Here is a 21944-nt window from a genome sequence, read left to right on the forward strand (position 1 = left end):
AAAGCTCAATTTTATATAAGTAAACAGGATGGAATAACAAAATATGCTGCCCAGGGCGGTCAGTTGCTTTTATTGTGCTGTCGAGCTGGTCCTAATTATGAATTCTGTCAGAAGTGAGCTATCAAATCATATAAATGATTTAATGCTGAAGTTAAGGCTCTCAGGGTGGTGTGACGCCGTTGTAATCTGGTACATATTTACAGACGTTTCGGAAGAACAATTGCCTCCATCCTCAGGGTACAAAAATAAATTTAACAAGTAAGCAATGAACCGAAAGGGAAAAGTGATACAAATAAAAGCCCTTAAATTTCTGCCATACTACAATGCATCACATTACAAATGATAGTGCTCTTCATAGCTGATTACTATTCATAAGATGAAAGCAATCTGAGTCCTGTACAAGTTCGATACAAAGGGAAACTTCTTTATTGAATATAAAAGTTTTGCGGTGGAAATTGTATGCACGTACTATTGTCACCGTTCTCTACAAATGGCCTGTGTGCCCTTGTATATGGATGTATAGATCCACATTTTCTTGACCTCGACACTAATTGGAAGTCAGTGGTCAGTAACCACTCCCCTTTACGCCTTCAAGGCGTAGTGCTAAATTTGTCAAGCAAAGGAATAACTATTTTGTATTTACCGCGTAAATTATCAAATACCATGTCTTCTGTGGGAACTGCCCACATTCAAGCAAACGTTACAGTGACAGCTCAAGTACCATTGCTCAGCAACGGTGAGTAAACAGTCGTTGCTCTGTAAGGTCTTCAACAATATGTGACTATGGGAAGTACCCACGGTGGATCGTGTGCTAGGTAATCGCAAGCTAGAAACCATTCCTTGCCGAGCAACGGCTGAGTAAACAGCCGGTTCTACGCAAAGCCTGCAACAATACGGACAGTGACATGTTTTCTATAGGTCCGACTCTAGGTTATATAAGCAGATACACTGAGTGGAAGTTTACGGTTCTAGTTCAGAGTTGCGTTTCAATATAACGTCCAAGGTGTTACAGAGTTCACTATTGTTATTATTCTTTAATTCTCCAAACTCAAGTTCGTGTGTGTCTGCTGTGCAACTATAATAATTATTATAGAATAGTTCAACAAGTGGTTGTCTTCATATACCGACATCTCTCACTCTCTTTGATTCGGTGAGAATTGGCCTTGTCTACGAGTATATAGTAAATCGGCAGTGTTAAACTCACCTAAGCAGTGCAGTTTGTGAAGAGGTTCTTTTCCGGTGTGAGCAACAGGGTGGCTGAAAGTGTGTCTGTTCCTGTTGTTATTAAATCTCAAATCATCTTCCATAATGAGGATTTACAAGGACATTTTTACTGGTAATTGTTAATACTTGTTATGTGTACTTTTAAAACATGTCACTTTTATGTGAGTTTACGTGCCCAATTTATTGTGTCAAAGTTTGCTTTTAGGTGTGTTACGTGTTACATTAATAAGACTGACAGGTGTTACATTTTAGAAGTGAATATGAAATTAAAGCTTGTCCCTAAGTTTTAGCAGATTTATGTTTTATGCCTTTGTGTAATTCGCCCAGTAAGTGTTCTTTAGTTCTATTCACGTGTCTGAACATTGCAGTTTCTTTTGCTGATGAACTGTATCATTAAATTCCAGGTGATGAGATGTTCTCAGATACATACAAAATAAAGCTTGTTGATGAAGTACTATATGAGGTATATGGCAAGGTAAGAATGTGATAAATGTCGTAATAAACGTCTGATAATTTAAATTACAGAGATAATTGATATATATATATATTTAGAATTGAAATGCCATTTCCTGTAAATCTTGAGTAACATTGCAGAAATTCTAAAATGTGATTGTGAGTTCGTGATGCATGTGTAGATGGAAATGAGCACCAGATTTGCAGGTATTCTAACAGCTTGAAGTGCACCCCCAAGTATATTGTAATTTGATTTGTAAGTTCATGAGTTGGAATATACTAGTTTGAAATTTAAGTTTTACACTCATTTTTACATAATTCACTCCTTAGTTTCATTCAAGGTGTCATTTAAATTATTATTTGTGGTTTATTGGCAACATTAATCGAGTAATCTTTATTAATTTAAATCTATATTTGAAAGAAATTAGCATATGAAGGCATATAATATTTTTTCCATCATACAGAAGACAGGTCAGATTCTGTATATCACAGTTCTGTCAAGTTAAAGTGTTATGTACTAACCATACAAAATTACAAAGTTTAATGACTTCATGACATCTTGTTGTTTGATGAACTGTGCAGTGTAATTTTGTTTCTTACAAATTAGTGCAACAAAAGCTGTAAGAGCTTTTTGTGCACTTTCAGGATAAACTGATGAGGGTGTTAGTTTTGCTCCATTATAAGTGTTTATATTACTGTGTAGTGATGGATGTAGCTACATGTTTACATGGAATTACCTGTAAGTTTCTGACCCAAATGCCCTGCTGGTCCTGCAAGAATTCTTTTTCGAATTAAATATTACATTTGTTCAAATATATGTACAATGTATATATTAAATTTATGCATGTTCTAATAACCAGCATTTGTAATATGATGTTGGGAGCAATGCATGCTATAGCATTGTGTTTCTCACATTCATCCCAGCGAAGTAGAAATCTACAGATGAATGTGAGACACAGTATAAACAGGAAGCTGTACAGTGTCTGCGGTATGGTCGCACATGTGAACCTGACACTGCTGTGCAGACATTTTCTTCATACATTCTATATAAACATTAAAGGTTAATATTCTGTATGCTGTTACTCTGTTGAATGTATTGGATCAGTGTTGTCATTTCATTCAAGCTTCTACATATTGAGAGCATGAAACATTTTTTAAAACCAATAACATTTGCATTTGTATGATTATTATGCAACTCAGGTCGAGAGACACACGAAATGGACTGTTACAAAAAAAGTCACTTTTTATTCTCATAATCTTAAGTTATAAAATACCGAGAACAATTTCTTTATAAGATATGAGTTTCAGCTTCTGCAGTAAATAAATAAATGAAATGAGTGAATGAACTGTTGGCTGGGTGTGAGTCTGAATTGGTGATACGTTGTAGTGATTAATGGTGAAGGCTGTTTGGAATTATGGTAGTATAGTAGTGATGAAGAGAACTATTACAAACTGAAAACCCATGAAGTGAACTGTGTGAGAGAGCATTTTGTGCGTGTGCATGTACTAAATCTGATTCTGAATGTGATGTGATGTGATGTGATGTGATGTGATGTGATGTGATGTACTCTGGTCCCACACTTCACTGCCTGGAATCTGTGGGGTGATTGTACATCACAGTGTACAGGAAATGACAGACTGTCTTTAAGAAGTGTTAGTCATTCACAAAATAAAAGAAGTCACTTGACCATGTCTTGGTCTTAGATTTTGTCACAAAATTATTTACAAAATAAATATAAGATCCACATATAAAAAACCTTGGTGTATGGGGAAAAGTACAAAGTATATAAAATGACTCATTCCCTAACTTCCGTCTATGATGCAAACACATGTCATGTGTCATAATCAAATTTAGAATTCATAAAATGTAGTTAAAATCACATTTTCTATTTTGTTGCATCGTGTTTTGGCCTCACAAGGCCATCATCAGGCAACCATCAGTTGATCAAAATCATTGCACTGCATGGGCTCACACATCAATATCTACAAGCTATTATTGTGTGTCGTATTTGAGAAAATGTTGTGACATTCACGCTGATTTCCTTTGTGCATAGAGAAAAGTTCAGTAAGTAAAGTAAAGCAAAGCTCTCTCTGTACCAGGCCGTGAAGGTCCATAGGGTTGTGAGATGTTGGAGAGTCCCACATTATCTAGACAATCAGCTCAAAGATGGCGGTGAGGTTGTCAGCCTTACATGCTGGCTGCGCTTTACTCCCCAGGAAAATTATTATTTAATTCCTGGCCTAGTGCGGCTGGAAGGATTAGGCCAACTGAAAAAGTCCAATGACCTTGTCGGGATTTGAACCCGCGACCTTCCGGCTTGTAGCGTAGCACCTCAACCACTACGCTACCGCGTGCCCTCAGACAAGTTGAGTTCTGAAACAAAAGTAAAATGATGGACAGTGTTAAATATGATTTCATTGTACCACTCCAGTCCTCAGACTATTTAAATTATAACCTCTGGTGCTAATGGATTAATATTTATTGTGCATTTTTGGCATCAACTACTGATTAGATTTTTGCCTTCCATCAGCTACTAGAGAAAAAATTGAGTACAGTGAGACAATAAGTTTCTTATCTAAAACAAGGAGATGCTTTCTTGCTACTCCTTTTCAACTTTGCTTTAGAATATGCTATTAGGAGGTCCAGGAAAACCAGTTGGACTGAAATTAAACGGGACACATCAGCTGTTAGTCTATGCCGATGATGTGAATCTACAGTGGGATAGCATAAAAGGAAATAAGTATATATTGCTGTCTCACCACAAGAATGCAGGGCAGAATCAAGACATAAAGATAGCTAATAGATCCTTTGAAAGTGTGGAACAGTTCAAATATTTGAGAACAGTAACTAATCAGAATTTGATTCAGGAGAGTATTAAGAGAAGATTGAATTTGGGTAGTGCTTGCTACCATTCAGTCCAGAAACCTGTCATCTTCTTTGCTCTCAGAAAACGTAAAAATTAGAATATACGAGACTATAATTTTGTGTGTAGTTCTGTATGGAGGTGAAACTTGTTCTCTGACATTAAGGAAAGAAAGCAGGCTAAGGGTGTTTGAGAACAGGGTGCAGAGGAAAATATTTGGACCAAAGAGAGGCGAAATGACTAGAGGTTTGAGAGAACTACATAATGAGGAGCTTCATTCATATCCTCTCTGTCAAGTAGAGGAGGATGAGGTGGGCAAGGAATGTAGCACAAATGGGGTAGAAGAGGAATGCATGATAGGATACTGGTGGGAAAGCCAGAAGGTAAGAGACCACCAGGTAGGGCAGGACATAGGTGGATGGATAATATTAAAATGGTTCTTAGAGATAGGATAGGTGGTATGGGCTGGATTGATCTGGCTTTGTAATGTGACACAGGGCTGAAGTTGTTGCAGTTAGTGGTGGTGAGTGTAGTTGAAGGACACTTTTAAATATAATTTATCTTGCTAGCTTATTTTTGCACACAGTGTTATGGCTGGAATAACAGTTTGTATATGAGGTGTATCGGAAAGTTCCCAGGCTGTTATTTTTGTGGAAGATGATGAGGGGAAGGCCAAGGTCACAATTCTGCAAGCTTATTGCGCCAGTCACCCATGTGACACCACACTGTGAACACGCATTGTGTTTACACGAATGCTTTTTCAACTTCATGTTTCATTCTTTCTGTGACGGATGGCAGAATCAATCAATGTGTCTGCATCAAGTTTTGCATAAAGCTCAGTAAATCTGTTACTGAAACCCTAGAAATGCTTCATGGGGCATTCAGAGAACATTCTTTTAAGATGGACAGGGGTTTTTGAATGCCATTCACGTTTCAAGGCCCGTCAAGTGTCTGTTGAAGATGATAAACATTCAGTGCAACCAAGCATATAAAAATGACAGAAAATGTTGATCAAATTTGGAAAACCATCGCCAGACAATCCATTGACACCATTGAGATTAGTTATGTAGTTTTCCAGGAGATCTTAACTGAAAACTTGGCACAACCACAACTGTCTCCTGCATTAAGACAATGTGGCCACCCACATTTCCCTCAAAACCACAGAGTTTGTGACTAACAACAATATGGTTATCGTTCCCCATCCTCCCTACTCACCAGAGGTGAGGTGATTTCGCTTTGTTTCACAAATTTGAAAATGAAACTGAAGGGATGACATTTTGGAACAGCGTCTGACATCCAAAGAGAATTGCAAGTGGAGCTCGACAGCATTAAGGAAAATGACTTCCACAGTGCTTTCGAAGTGTGGAAAAAATGATGGGATCGCTGTATACGTTCCCAAGGAGATTATTTTGAATGAGATGTTAGCCAAAATTGAATAAGTTAAGCCATCATTTCTTTTTTGACCTAGTCTGGAAACTTTCTGATACAACCTGAATATGAGCAGTTGAGACGGTTAGCATATGGTCTAACATAAGCTGGAATAACCTGCAGATGGATAATTGAGAGTATACTGGATCACTGCATACGTGATAGGTACTTGTCGGCAGAAAATAGCTGTGTAAAGGTTCATATAGTCAAGTTACAAATATGGGCAGTGGAGAACACACTTGATAAAAAGGTAAAGAAAAGTTATGAGCTGTTTTAAGGACATTCTTATCAATAAATGGTATAATGAGAGCTCTCTCCCAGGAACCCATTTGGATGTATTTACAGATTGATACATGCATACATCAGCGTTTCAAAGTGTTTATAAATGTGCAACCAGCACTGAATATAAAACTTGTTAAACAACAGTCACAAGACAATCACAGATAGAATTGCAGACACATCAATTAGACCATAGTTAAAATCTAAACTGAATACCTCAATTAAATGTTACACATGCAATTATACCAACAAGATAATTAACAATACATAATAATACATATGCATGCAATGGAGAACTATAGTTGTCACATATTTAGATATAAATTCCACGGTAATATAATGAAAAATACCTAAATAAACATATTTCTAAGTAGTTACTGTAGCATTCTGACGATGGTGTATAACACACTGATATATTGGGTTTTTGGACTTTATCCATCGTCCTGGTTTTTAAGATAAATAAAAACACGACGTTTCGGAAACTGGATCTGTTTCCGTCCTCAGGTGAAGGAAAACACCTATTCTGTTGGGTCCAAAAACCCAATATATCAGTGAAACATATTTCTCACTATAAATCCTTACAATAACGCAAAAATTCATCAACCAAATAAAACGAATTATTGATTAATATTTCTTGTAATTTTCCTATGAAAAGTTCCTGTCTTATACTAAATGTCTTACATAGAGAAAATAAATATTGAAAATCCTGTATTAACACACACATATAATAAACTGCTTTTTGCCTTACTGCTAAATGTGACTGCAATACATGTAGATTCCCTCTATGTCTTGTGGTCTTATCATGGATTGCATCATTAAAAGTAAAATACTCAAGATTACTTATCATAAAAATCATCAAAAATAATATATATTGTGAGGCCAATGTTATTATGTTTAGTTTTTTGAATAGCAGCCTGCATGTATCTCTTTATTTCAATCCCATCATCACCCTAACAGTTCTCTTCTGTAAGAGGAAAATCTTCTTAGCATCTGAAGAGTTACCCCAGAAAACTATCCCATACCTCATGACTGAATGAAAATATGCATGATACATCATCCTAAGTGTTTCAGTATTGCTGCACAACTTGAGATTTCTTAATGCGAAGCATGCCTTGCCCAATCTGGGTAACATTAATTTAACGTGTGTTTTCCAGTTTAAAACTTATCTATTTCAAGGCCCAAAAAATTAACAATAATTGCATCATATACCTCATCTTTATGCTGCAATTGCATTGGCATATTTCCATTATGATTAATTGTTTCAAATTGTAAGACTTTAGTTTTCTTCATATTTAAAGACAGGCCATTACTTGTAAACCAAAGGTTTAAGGAATTTAACATGTCTGAACTTTGTTTGGATATCCTGGATATTATCACTTTTTATATATATATTGTGACGTGTTGAGCTATGGATGACACCCCTCCCCCCGCCAGCTGTGACGCGCCGAGCGGAGCCGAAGTTAGCCGAGTCCCAGCATCCTGGTAGCTATGCAACGCGAGTCAACAGTGGTGATGTCACCACGGGATACCGCGGTTACTAGGAAGCAGTAAACAACTCCGGACAGCGTTGCTAGCAACGCGGCGCCAGGCAACAAGGGTGCCTATTACGTGGCCGTATTCTGTGTTGTCCGGAACAAGGCTACATAAGGAGCAGCGAAGGCTATTCACAGTTAATTCTCAAGGCAGCTACCTCCGAGTTAGCCAGCAACCAGTCAGTTGTATTGTGGCATTTGCAGTGTAGTATTTGTGATACTGCAGATAGCAGTAATTGTCAGATTGTAATTTGGGTGATTGTAAGTGCGAATGTGAAATAAAATTTGCTATATCAAATACGGCGTGAAGTTATTTGTCGTGTTACATACCCAACACGCAACAATATATATATATATATATTGCTAGTGGAGTGGGACTAACTAAGTTCCTTGTACTGTGGCCACTTCTGGCCTATTGTGCCAGCCCCAGATGATAGGTGAGGGTGATGGTGGAGCAGTTGGTGGAATGAAGATTGGCAGGGGAATCTGCAGTACTCGGAGAAAACCTGCCCCAGTGCCACTTTGTCCACCACAAATCCCACTTGACCAGACACTGGGATCGAACCCAGGCTGCCGCGGTGAGAAGCCAGCGACTAACCCCTTGAGCTATGGCATGGCCTTTTCACCCGATGCTAGTACACTTGTATCTAAGGTCATCAGTCATTGTGTCGTTAAATATAAAGGTCTGGTATGAGTAACTTGTTTAAGTGAATTTTGTGCAGTTTTTTATTTTCCTTTATACGCTTTCAGTATTACATGTCTTGTGGAAGGAAAGGTGCTCCCTGTTCGAAGTGGCATGTGGATAGAACTGATGTTAAATGAGGTCTGTGGCTAACAGGCTGATTTGGCTGCACCACAGCTCAAGCAGTTAGTTGCTGGCTTCCCACTGCGGTGGCCCGGGTTTGATCCTGTGTCTGGTCAAGTAGAATTTGTGGTGGACAAAGTGGTGCTCAGGCGGGTTTTCTCCAAGTTCTTCGGTTTCCCCTACCAATCTTCATTCCACCAAATTCTCCATCATCATAATCACCCAGGGCAAGCTACAACAGGCCAATCAGTGGCCGCCGTGCCGAGTGGACCCAGTTGAACTCCACCCCCCACTAAGTGAATTAAAGAAAAAACAGGCTGATTTACTTTGAAATATAAATTACAAAAATAATGGTTGAATAAACTGTAGCACTTTTTGCAAATCCAGTTTCATGAACATTGGATTGTGTGTTTATTTTTTCAGCTTGTAACAAGAAAGCATGGTGATGTCCAGATAGAAGGATTTAACCCCTCTGCTGAGGAAGCTTCAGAGGGAACAGACGAAGCTGTAGAATGTGGAGTTGATGTTGTATTGAACCACAGGCTTAGTGAAACGTATGCCTTTGGAGATAAGAAGAGTTTCACAGCATATCTGAAGGAATACATGAAAAAGTTAGTGGTGGCAACCCTTTCACGCTTAGCCTATTTTCCAGATACCTGGCCTGAAACACTTAAGGCAAATATGGCTTAGTTTACAGGTCTCACTTCAGAAATTCACCAAAAATAGTACTTTTGTCAAAGACTTGAAGAAATAAATTTTATTTGCTATAAACAGCAGATTTAAAAATAGCCTATAAGTGCAAACACTATAAATAATTTTAAAAAAATTAATTGGGGGAGTATAATGTAGAATAGGAATATAAGTGCAAACACTATAAATAATTTTAAAAAAATTAATTGGGGGAATATAATGTAGAATAGGAATATAAGTATAGAAATTTAAAATGTATGTAATTTAGGCAAGAAAATGAAATTAACATACCCCCCATCAAGCCTTTAAGGAAGGTAATATTTTTCTGTAAATTTTCATACAAGTTTTATGCATGAAGAGCCATCTGGTCCAGAACTACATCACATTACATAGAATAGTGTATACATACCTTTTGCAGTTAGTACCTGTGTTTAGGAAAGCATTCTTCATGCAGCCCCTTGTTGCCATTTGGTGCATACTGTGCTGGCTGTCTGCCTCCTCTCCCTGTGCTGCATACAATGCATTGGGAATATTTCTTTTCATGTAGTCTTCTGAGTCCTCATGGTCCCTGCAGATCATCAACTCCAGCATTGTCCTTCATTGCCAACCACTCCTCCCCCACACTCCTGACTGTGGATCGTGGACACAGTGTGGTTTTACCTGGTTTTCAGTTTGCCAGGCCCCTTGTAGAGAATGTAGTTATTCAACACCATCCTGGCTATGTTATTGAAAGCTACCTTATTCCAGTAACGCACTATCTGGCTTTCATCCAATAAGTATACAGCACCATGTCTGAAGAGTCATTGCCACCCAGAAACATGTAGGATATGATAATTTTGTGTTATATTTGTGAATTGCCACCATGTATTCCCTCTACTTCTCTTCTTGGGCTTTGGGATGTCAGGAGAGAAGAATGACAGGATTTCTTTGTGATTTCTTCTCGCAGAAGTCACAGGCAAGAAGGGAACAAGATCTGCAATTCATTTCCCCCCCCCCACTTGCAAATTTGTTCTTGGACCGCTGGGGTAAAAGTTTCCTATTCCTGCTAACAGTTCCAGTGATTCAGCTGATGAGAGATGGCGGACAAGTGGAACAGGCATGAAATAGTTGTTGACGAAGACATAGTAGATTTGATTTGTTTCATTCTGGTCCATCACACTAACAATTATAAATACAAACCACTCTGTCTAATGTGACATATAAGTTTTTACTACTTGAAAACTTATCTCCCTTACATGTTTCGGTCCTTACAGACCATCTTCAGAGGGAACATCATTAGGAACTGGAAACTACCATCACAATAGGTGTTTTGATTTAAAGTACGCTTAAATCCTATAATGCACAGTGAAAACAACATAGCAAGCCACGAGCACACCCTGGACAACATCAAGAACCTCCTCATCAAGATAGACAGGCAGCACAAAATCTGCCCCATACAAGAAGGACAATAGGAGTATGGACACGAACCTACGTGGTTTAAAAAATTTTAACTATTGACAATAAAGGTTTTTTAAATTAACAACTAGAAACTTTTAAAATCTTTACAATACCAGGAAGCTGCTGTGATTGTGAAATCTTGACTTTATGCATACTGTGCATTATAGGATATAAGTGTGTGTATTTTAAATCATTGTGATGGTAGTTCCCAGTTCATAATGATGTTCCCTCTGAAGATGGTCCATAAGGACCGAAACATGTAAGGGAGATAAGTTTTCATGTAGTAAAAACTTATATGTCACATTGGATGGAGTGGTTTGTATTTATAAGACATAGTAGCCTTTGTTGAGGTACCCTCCAATCTCAATTTTTTCACAACAGTGTATGCCAGGCGGTTCCCCCCCCCCCTTTCTTTCCCTGTCTTCCTAAGACCTGCCCCTCTGTATGTGAAAACCCCAGGCATAGTTGGACACAGTCAAAGAAGATCCAAAATTTGACTCCCCAAAGGTGGTAGTGCTTGTTAGGCAAATATTGCCTGATATTGGTTTTGTTTTTGGTACCTACCAGGCTTTCATAGAAACTAATTTCTTGAGGAAGTGTGTAGTGATGCCTGAGTACCCTGTCTGCATGCTCCACATGAGGTTGGTACCTTGCACAGGGATTGTAGGCTAGTTCTCCAGGGCCTGACAGTCCTGCATTGTTGTTGAGGTGGAAGAATCGCAGCAAGTGAGAAAAGCAACGCTAAGTAAACATTTTCCCAAATCATCATGGAGTGGCTTGGGAACAGAAAGTGGTCTAGTATGTTGCTGTGGTTGGCTTTTTTATTGTGCCTGTATTTAGAGTACAGGTGAGGTGTCCTTTCATCTCATGCATGGTAATTTTGGTCCAAGTGGAGTAGGAACATTGTCTGCTTTCCTGCTAATCATTTGCTGTGCATATCTGTTTTACGCTTGTCACCATGAAGGTAAGGATCGAGTCTGTGAAGAAGAGATAGAAGTAAGCAATAGGAGAATTAGGAGGAGGCATATGTATGCTTAGGTGCAGACAGTTTTTAGAACTGGAAAGGAAGAGGGAGAGTTTGCTCGGGTGATAACATTTCCTGTAGTCTTCATCATCCATGTTATCCTCTTCACTGTTAGACACAGGGTGAGCAGTTGGTGGTGTGACATATGGGGTATCTTCTTCACTTGTGTTACGAATGTCACTTTCCAGAATAAAGTCACTATCACTGTTAGTTGTATCTAAATATTCCAACATGTTGAGAGTCATCTAACGTCAATTATTGTCTAGTTAATAATGTAAAATAACTATGTATACTATAAGCTCTGAAAAATGTAACAAAAATATAATGAATAATATATAACTTTATTATAAAAACAGAATACTACCACTAAGCATTGAACCACCAATGGGATATTGGTGATACGGAATATAAGTGAGCTCATCATATTTCATTTGTCTCAAAAAATGTATTGTATGTACAGGGGTGCCACCTGGGTGTAAAAAAAAACTCTGAAATTGACCTTGGAGAATTAGGTATCTTTTGCTGCCACCTTTGTGCTCTTTATGTAACTAAAAGAGCATGATTTAGATGGAGCTGATAAATTGGCCGCCTGAATGTTCTGGCTATTACCCGATGCTCCAATGGATCAGTACTCTGAGCATATAATGGTTAATATATTCAAAGGCCCAATAGATGACTGTGGTCGCAGTGCAAGGGCCAAGAAAGCTCACCCCTTATACATAATATATTCAAGAACATGCTAATTTCTTTGCCATATTTACTGCATGAATGTATACTGGGTGTGTCTGTTATTGGAAGGGGAGGCACTGTGAATGCTTAATATATTACCATTGCCTTACTGGGTGAATGTTTTAGATTGTTCCTTAGTTTTGGAGATATTTATAAAAATTGAAATAATTTAAATTGCATGGAATTGCTGGTTTTTTATACATTGCAGAAGCTGTCATATATCTGGAGTAGCAAAGAGTCTTAGTGGAAAGCTGTATCCGTCATGTATATTGTTGAGACTCAAAGTCTGTTTGATTTGCATTTTAAGCCAGCAAGTTTTGAGTTCCCTAATGATCTGCATTCAGGTGTCCTGTGCTTAAAAGACTTCAGTATATGTAAGCAAATGTTGCAAAGTGTAAGACATTATAGGGTGGGCTGCCATTGGCAATACACTGCTTCCCAGTTATGTCGATGTTGCTGCTTAAATTTTTGACAGCAGTATATAAAATACATGTTTTAAAAATTATACCTTACCACAACAGTGCTTGGATTTGGAAGCAGCAAGAACAGTGTAAGCGACCTCCGTAGTCTAGGGGTAACGTGCCCACCTCATGACTCAAGGTACGCGGGTTCAAACCCGGCGGAGGTCGTGGAATTTTTAAGGGCGGAAAAATTCAGGGAACAAGTCCTCAGGGAGGGACTTTAAGCCACGGGTCCCATGTCGTAGCTTTACGGCATGTAAAAGAACCTCATGCTTCAAGGAGGCCTCTGAGCCAAATTATAAGGACATTTCCCGCCCAACAATAGTCTCTAAAGCCTCTGGTAGATGGGGAAGCATCAAGATACCGCTGAGCCTGTAGAGGCCAAACTCGCTGGCTGAGTCGGGACTGATGGCACGCACCAGTATTGGTAGAGTATAGAGACTGGTAGAATATCACAGGGGGACGTACAACACACCACTGGTCACGGTGCATGGCGAAACCCACCCCCCTCCAATAATAATAATAATAATAAGAAGAAGAAGAAGAACAGTGTACATAGTAGTCAGTGGGTTGAAAGTGCTGTTTTGTCCCAGTGCATTTTACTGTATAAGCTAGGATTTTTATTAGTATTTTAATGTATATATTCAGTATTGTTGTTTGTACGTTCTGTTGGGTATGTACAAGTACAATTTTTTCTGTTTTCAGATTAGTCCAGAAATTAGAGGAAAAGAGCCCAGATGAAGTTAGTGTTTTCAAAAACAATACAAATAAAGTCATGAAAGATATTTTGGGCAGATTTAAGGACCTTCAGTTTTACACAGGTTTGTTTTCAGCGCTTTTCATGTGTAAATGATAGGACGATAATTTTGTGACAAACTGTTACATGAAATTTAACACACATTTGTAATCATAACTCCTTTCTTGTGTAGGTGAATCCATGGACATCGATGGTATGGTTGCCATGCTCGAGTACAGAGACATTGATGGTGATAGTGTTCCTGTTTTAATGTTATTTAAACATGGTCTAGAAGAAGAGAAGTTTTAGGCAAGGTTGACATCAAAATTGAATGGTTAATGTAAGTGTACAGAAGTGCAATTGCAGCAGCATAGAAGTTTTCTTGCGTCTGCAACTCTGTAGGATGTGTAACAAAAATGTTCTACAGTGAAATCCCTATATAATGAGTCCCTGGAGAATGAATGTTATTTCACTAAATCAAGGTTTTCACTGGTTGAAATTAATCATAATTATGTTAAGAGATTATTTGTTACATAAGTAGTTCTACACAAATAAATTCTAAAATAATTAGTGACACATGAAACAGTGTTAGTATGGAAATTGTTTCAGGCAGAGAAAATATATCAGTTCAATTTATTTACATTCCGTAAAATCCAGATACAGGTAGACACCATAGGATATGGAACAAGTCAAATACTGCACAATAACAATCTAATTGAAAAATTAATAAGAATACAAATTACATAAATATAATGTAAATTTTGAGGTTTTCACGGCAATGACTATGGAGAAAGTCGTCGTCTGGGTTTTGGCGCCATGTATTCTTCGTTTTGGCCGACGTTCCTGCGAAACGTCGGCCAAAACGAAGGATACACGGCACCAAAACCCAGAAGATGACTTTCTACATAAATATAAGTTAAATGTGCTTCAATTTGAGCCTGTTAGCAGGAACGGTGACAATGAGTACATTGCTTATAAGTAATAAGATTCTAAATTACGTACATACAACTTAATTATACATGTGCATCACAATTTGAGCCTTTTGTCAAAAACATTGTCAATGAGTACATCGTTAAAGGTTATAAAATATGTAAGTAAAAGTAAAAGCAAGCAATCGCCATTCATACATTCATAGATCCCCATAAGGGAGACTTGTGAATATAGTAAAAAACGGCAAGCGGGATGATGACAACATAGATAAAAATATACTTCCAATGAGTATAATTTAATTACTAGTATACAATTATTTTATCTTATTGGCTGTAAGTTATTTATTCATTCATTCATTCCTTCATCCATTTACAGTCATCGAGCCTTAGTTGGGTGGTAAACTAAAATAAACAGTGACAACGAAACAGATCACTTTAATCATTATTGTGGTTAAACTATTCCTCCAGTGAATAAAATGAATTAGGAATATAAATCTTTTTAAAGCAAATTTAAATTGTTTAATATCATGAGTTATGTTCTTTATGCTAGGAGGTAGGCTGTTAAAAACCTTGATACCAAAATAATATGTTCCTTTTTGGAATGCTGACAAATTGCTTGTAGAATAGTGAAGGTTATTGTGTCATGTATTGATTCTATGAATTTGAGGGTTAGTTTTAAATTGTTCTCTGTTTTCGGCCATATACAGAGAGATCGAAAAGTCGCACACATCACACTAAGCAGTTATATTTTGCTGGTTTAATGCACAAACTACAAGACATACAACACTTACTGTTAATGTTTATAACCTTGCATCTTAGAAATGCAAAATCAAATCATGTCCTTACAGCATATGCTCAAAATGGCTTCCCTGTTCACCAATGCATGCATAAGCTCGTGTTTACCGTGTTTGGGGGCACTTTGTGGAGCACCTGTAAAGTGATGTTGTTAATCGCCGTCATAATGTTCCTCTTGAGGTCATCCGGTGTATGCAGATTGTTTTTATAGACAGTTCTTTGCTGTACCCCCAAAGGAAAAAAAATCTGCGGGTGACAAATTGGGCGATGATGTCTTGGTACACTGGACTGTTCGCTGCTGTTTCAAAGAATATTGGGCCCACTATTCGACAACGTGATACAGCACCCCACACTCCAATTTTCTGAGAGTGCAAGGGCTTTTCATGTAACATGTGGATCTTCATATGACCAAATCCTCTTGTTTTGACTGTTCACATAGCCACTAAGGTGAAACCATGCTTCATCAGTGAAGAAAACCCAATCAGACTCTTCAATTCCATGAAAACGCGTTCTTGGGAAAACAACATGTTTGTCACACAATAAACAAAGCTATATACTGCAGACGTATGACCAATACATGACAGATGGCATTTCTACTCATTGTTAGTACTCCTACAAGACCATCTAGCAGTAGGAGATATAATTATATTAACTGCAATACAATTTATAACAACTTTTAGTTTGATGTGCACGACTTTTTGATTTCCCTGTATAACGAGAGAGAAAACATGTACTTGTTTTCATAACAGTTGTGCTAAATCTAGGAATGAGTTCCAGAACATCAAACATTTCTTACTCTGTATGTTCGTTATTTAACAAATAAAAATATACTAAATATGGAAGTATGTTGTTTATCTAGGGCTTCAGCCATAGCCAGAGAATATATTTAAATATGGGAACACTAAATTTGATTTGTTTCATTCTGGTCCGTCACACTAACAATTACAAAGACAAAACAGCTCCATCCAGTGTGACTATTTAAGTTTTACCTCTTGAAAACTCAGCACCCTTACATGTTTCGATCCTTAGGATCATCTTCAGAGGGAACATCAATACTTAGTTGGAAACTACTATCACATTAGGTGTTCTGAGTGCTAAATTACATACACAATGCCTGGAATACACAGTACACACAAAATCCTATTTTTTTTTCACAATCACAGCAGCCTTCCTGGTATTAAAGTTTTTAAAACTTGTTTAAGTTAAAATTTATAAACCAAGTAGGTTCGTGTCACTTCTCCTATCGTCTTTCTTGAAGGGGGCTGAACTTGTACCGCCTGTCTATCTTGAGAAGGAGATTCTTAGTATCGTCCTGTGTTTGTTCGTGGCTTGCTGTGTTGTTTTCACTGTTCAAGTTTTCAAGTGGTAAAACTTAAATAGTCATGCAGGACGGAGTTGTTTTGTCTTTATATGGGAACACTAAATAGGAATTTCACTGTATTTTATTTTTGAGCTCATAACCACGAATGAGATTTATTTGGATGGCAAGGTGAGTGCTGCATGTGTGCTCATGGCTGTCACAAAAGCTGGGCTGAACAAACACTTCATATTTTCAAACTACACACACAGGCATTTTTGATACCAAATGGTTGATGTCGCTAGATTGTAATAGAATCTTTACTGATACTGTTTGTGTATGAAATGAGCTTCTCTTAGTACTTTGCAGTTTCAGGTTCTATATATGGAATTTAAATGAAATCCTTATCTTCAGTAAGAGGAACAGATATTTGTGCTGTATAATATGCACTTTGTTCTGGTTATGCCTGTATGCTTAAGTATACGGGCATCATGATTCTGGAATATTAATAAATTTCATGTACAGGAACTGAACCAGCAAGGCAAGCAAACTTTGGAATTTACATTTAGGGAAAATGGGCATTACTCTTCCTGAACAGGGTTTTCTGTATATTATTCTAGGTATTTTCACACCCAAAATCTGACACCATTACAGCATGACATGTTTGTTGGCATGTTTTATTGCTTGAACAAGTTTTTATTCTCATGCCATATTTACAGTCATGTGGCTAACATCTGTATTTTATGGTAGAATATGTAGTAATTTGCAAAAACTTGTTGCCATGTCTCTCAAGGTACAGTTCAGCCATTCACTTCAAATAGCATGTGATTGTACCTCAGTCAAATCCTTGTGGACTCAGTTTTCTCATTCACTTTAGTCCAAGCTGTACACTTTGTAATTGACATTAACTCCACAAGAATACATGGAAATGCTTCTATGTAACATAAACCCAGTAGGAAATAGTTGCTGATTTTGGTTCATCACATGGGGAAGCAAATGCAGTAAATATATCTAAGAGTCAGTGATGGTAGGCAGATAGAAATACATACAGCTGAGTTGTTAGTACCTGATTCTAGTCCTGTTTATGTTGAAATTGCTATTGCAAAATTGAAAAGGTGTAAATCGCCATGTAATGATTAAATTCCAGTAGAACTGATTCAAGCAGGAGGCAAAACATCAGGGTCTGAGATCAGTAAACTCATTATTTCTATTCTGAACAGGGAAGAATTGCCGGATCAGTGGAAGGAGTCTTATTTTACCAGTTTCCAAGAAGGGCAATAAAACTGACTAGTAATTATCATGGGATATCACTGTTGTCAGCTTCGTACGTGGTGCAATCCAAAAGTTCCCGAAATATATTAATAAAAACTATTACATCTTACCTAGATCTTATTCTGCACCATCACCTTCAAAGTAGTCCCCTTGGGAGCGCATACACCGATCCCAGCGTTTCTGCCACTTTGAAATGCATCCTGGAAGTCTTTCTTTGTTAGGGTGTTCAGTACCGTCTGCGTTTCCGCTTGAATTTCCTCAACTGTATCAAATCTTCGCCCCTTCAACTTGCTTTTCATCTTGGGGAAGAGAAAGAAGTCGCGTGGAGCTAAGTCTGGCAAGTATGGTGGGTGGGGAACGACTGCCATCTTGTTTTTAGCCAAAAATTCCTGCACAGTGTAAGCCGTATGCGGTCTTGCATTGTCATGGTGGAGTACCCAGTTGTTCGTGCGCCACTTCTCTGGACGTTTTCTCCTAATGTCCTCCCTCAAACGCCTTAGAACATCACGATAGAACTCTTTATTGACTGACTGACCACGCGGGATGAACTCATAAGAACAATACCGTCAATATAAAAGAAAACAGATCAACGTGGACTTAATGTTGCTCTTGACTTGTCGAGCTTTTTTGGGTCGAGGTGAAGAAGGGCTCTTCCATTGTGACGATTGCTGCTTGCTTTCAGGGTCATAGCCATAAACCCAACTTACGTCACCAGTGACAACCTTCAAAAGAAAATTTGGATCCTCTTGAAGCTGTTGCTGAAGTTTCCTGCAGACTTCCAAGCAATGCTGCTTCTGTTCATTTTGCAGCAGTCGTGGCACAAACTTTGCCGCAATCCTCCTCATGTTCAGTTCCTCTGACAAAATTCGTTGACATGTACCATAACTTAGTCCCAAGGTGTTACAGAGGTCTTGGACGGTCAGTCTACCATCTTGCAGAATCAGATCCCTAACTTTCGTGACATTTTCTGGTGTGATGCCAGTTGACGGCCGTCCCGAATGATCGTCAACATCAGTCAATGTTCGGCCATTTTTAAAACGCTTATACCAGTTGTAAGTTTATGTCTGGCCTAAACTGTTTTCACCAAAAGCTTGCTTCAACAGTTGGTGCGTTTCTGCAGCGGTTTTCCCAAGTTTGAAACAAAACTTTATACAGACACGCTGCTCTCTCAGGTCAGCCATCACAAAACCGCAAACTCACAGAAACACAACAATGGAAATACGTTTACCAACAATAAACCCAACCACTCAACACGACGCCGCTTGCCACACTGATTCAAGAAGGATGTGTGAGGAGACACCTAGCAGTATTTCGATGTACTCATAACCATTCGCGCGCAAAATTCAAATTTCGGAAACTTCTGGATTGCCCCTCATACAACATTTTATCCAATATCCCTGTCTCAAGGTCAAGTCCATATATAGATGAAATTATTGAGGGTCATCTGTGGGTTTCAATATAACAGATCAACTACTAATCGGATATTTTGCAATTTTCAAATACTGGAGTAAAAATGGGAGTACAGTGAGGCAGTACATCAGGTATTCGTAGACTTCAAGAATGCCTATGATTCAGTTAGGAAGGAAGTGGTGTGCAGTATTTGGGGTACCCATGAAACTAAGCTGGTTAAAATGTGTTTAAATTAAATGTATAGTAAAGTCCATATAGGTAAACATTTGTCTGAGTTTCCTATCTAAAATGACTAAAACAGGGAGATGCTTTATAGCCACTGCTTATCAACTTTGCTTTAGAATATGCAATTAGGAAGGTCCAGGAAAACCAGGTGGAACTGAAATGGGACACACGAGCTTCTGGTTTATGCTGATGATGTGAATATGCTGCAATATAACATAGATACCATAAAGAAATACACAGAAACTTCAATTGATGCTAGTAAGGAGGTTGTTCTAGAAGGAAATGCAGAGAAAACTAAGTATATGTTGCTGTCTTGTCACTAGAATGCAGAGCAAAATCAAGGCATAAAGATAACAGATGCTTTGACAATGTCCACAGTTCAAATATTTGGGACAACAGTAAAAGGAAAAATTTGATTCAGGAGGAAATTAAGAGGAGGCTGACTTTGGGTAGTGCTTGCTACCATTCAATCCAGGAGCTTTTATCTTCTGTCTCCAAAAAAAAAAACTCCATGGCCCGTAGTCTGCAAGCGAACTGTACTGACCAAGTGACTGCCATTTGTTGGCAAAGTTAGTTCTGTTTGTTGTTTACATTCCCTACAGAACGGACAATACTTGGTAAGATGAGGCACTGACTTTAACATTAATCATACTACATCTACACCACGAGCCTCCAATAACAGTTTTTATATACACATAAATATAGAATACTCCAACTTGTCCGTGGGAACACAACAAAATAACAAAAACCAACAAATGACTCGATGATGTAAAGCATCAATCGAAGAATTTTATTCTTGTTTTATACTATAACTTTTGTTTTATATTACCTAATTTATTGTATTTTTACATCAAGTATTTTGTATAATTAATATTATTGTAACCGATTTTACTAGTACTGCATTTCAGTGGTGTATATATGTTAGCCATATATTTGCCTGATGATGGCTATTAATAGCCAAAACTAGGCACTGACCTCGATATAGTTGTGTTGTGACGGTTTTAGTAAAGAAGGAGATATAATAATTAGGTAATCTAGCTGACACCACAGTATTTTTTACTATGAAGAAGGCCTAAAAATTGAGAAATACAAAAAGGAGGTTTTATTGTCCTTGTAAGTGAATGAAAGCATGTTTGAATACCATGCATCAGTATTTTCTGTAGGTGCATGGGGCTGCACATGCAAAAGTAAAATGTCTGATAGATATGTGGTATGCATACTACATGTACACCTGATTTGAATGGCATGAGGTTGTGACAACAGACTAAAATGATGTGATATATAACCTGAACATACTGAAAATATCTTGTACATAAGACAAATAATATTGCTGTGTGGTTGTGTACATTTTTTAGTTTACATGAAGGATTTCTAAGTATGGTTTTACAATGACAGCAACCCCCACATTTCCTGTATTTAGATCAGGCAATACAATTACACGAATCTCTGGGTGTTTCGATTATGGAAGAAAAAATCATTTGAATCTTGGAAATTATTAACATTGTCTTTTACAGGTGGGATGCACTCTTAGAAGAAGTAAGCCATCAAGTTATCTCGGTCTGGAGTGTCATCATGGACATACACAATATTATGTTTACTTGTACTTCATCTACAATTATACAAACATTTTTTAATGTGAAAAGTTTTCCAAAGACCTGAAATTGTTTGTAAATACTGTGACATCATCTGTGCTTTGTATATTTATTTGTAATGGAAGATGGTGAGAGGAGATATTTGATGCCTTGAAGTGGCTTGAAACTTCAAGAGATCATGATTTTGCAATAAACACTGTTTCGCTAATAGTTGGCAACCTGATAAGATTGTTGTTACTCATGGAATAGGAACTTTTTACATACATTTTACTATAAGGGAAATAATATAGTTTACAGGCATCAGGCTCTTCGTGGATACTCTGTTCTACTACGTGTCAATACACAGAATTGTATCTAATAATAAAGTCTTAGTTTTACCTCTGTAATGAATTAATACATATTTCTTCATAAAATTAAATCTTGACACCTCATGTTCACCCTGAAAGTCACATCTTCAGACAAGATTTAATGTTAATACATGTTACTGTGAAGGGTATTTGAAGTGGGAAATAGTGTTTTTTACATATATATACACACACACATGCATATGAAGTTATATAAGTAGGATGAACATGGAACTTACATGAGATTAAGGGGTGTCTGTCCTCTGTGTGTTATAATAAAATGCTTATTTTCATACAAACTGTTGGTATGTATATATTTTGTACTATCAGAGTGCAAGAACATGTAAATGCATTGAGGGTATGGTATTAGAAGAGTCGTTTTGATTTTGTGATGGCTTCTACCTTAAGTATATGCAGT

At 37.6% G+C, this 21944-nt stretch overlaps 1 protein-coding gene across 1 annotated transcript; it reads left to right on the forward strand.

Moving 5' to 3' along the window:
- Window positions 1-1223: 1223 nt before the first annotated feature.
- On the forward strand, window positions 1224-21371 carry LOC111861485 (translationally-controlled tumor protein homolog). Its single transcript, XM_023846106.2, has 6 exons — window positions 1224-1336; window positions 1629-1699; window positions 9009-9196; window positions 13632-13747; window positions 13856-14002; window positions 21105-21371. Exons 1-5 carry the CDS (start codon window positions 1309-1311, stop codon window positions 13969-13971), a joined length of 519 nt encoding a protein of 172 aa, XP_023701874.1. The 5' UTR covers window positions 1224-1308; the 3' UTR covers window positions 13972-14002; window positions 21105-21371.
- The last annotated feature ends 573 nt before the right edge of the window (window positions 21372-21944 follow it).

This window comes from Cryptotermes secundus, unplaced genomic scaffold (genome assembly GCF_002891405.2).
Source record: "Cryptotermes secundus unplaced genomic scaffold, Csec_1.0 scaffold793, whole genome shotgun sequence".
NCBI classification, from domain to species: Eukaryota; Metazoa; Arthropoda; class Insecta; order Blattodea; family Kalotermitidae; genus Cryptotermes; species Cryptotermes secundus.

Bases quoted from the DNA above. Each gene is read 5' to 3' on its own strand.
- LOC111861485 (XM_023846106.2), top strand. From the start codon at position 1,309: ATGAGGATTTACAAGGACATTTTTACTG. The intron at 1,337-1,628 runs GTAATTGTTAAT...ATTAAATTCCAG, and splicing joins TTACAAGGACATTTTTACTG to GTGATGAGATGTTCTCAGAT. The intron at 13,748-13,855 runs GTTTGTTTTCAG...TTTCTTGTGTAG, and splicing joins GGACCTTCAGTTTTACACAG to GTGAATCCATGGACATCGAT.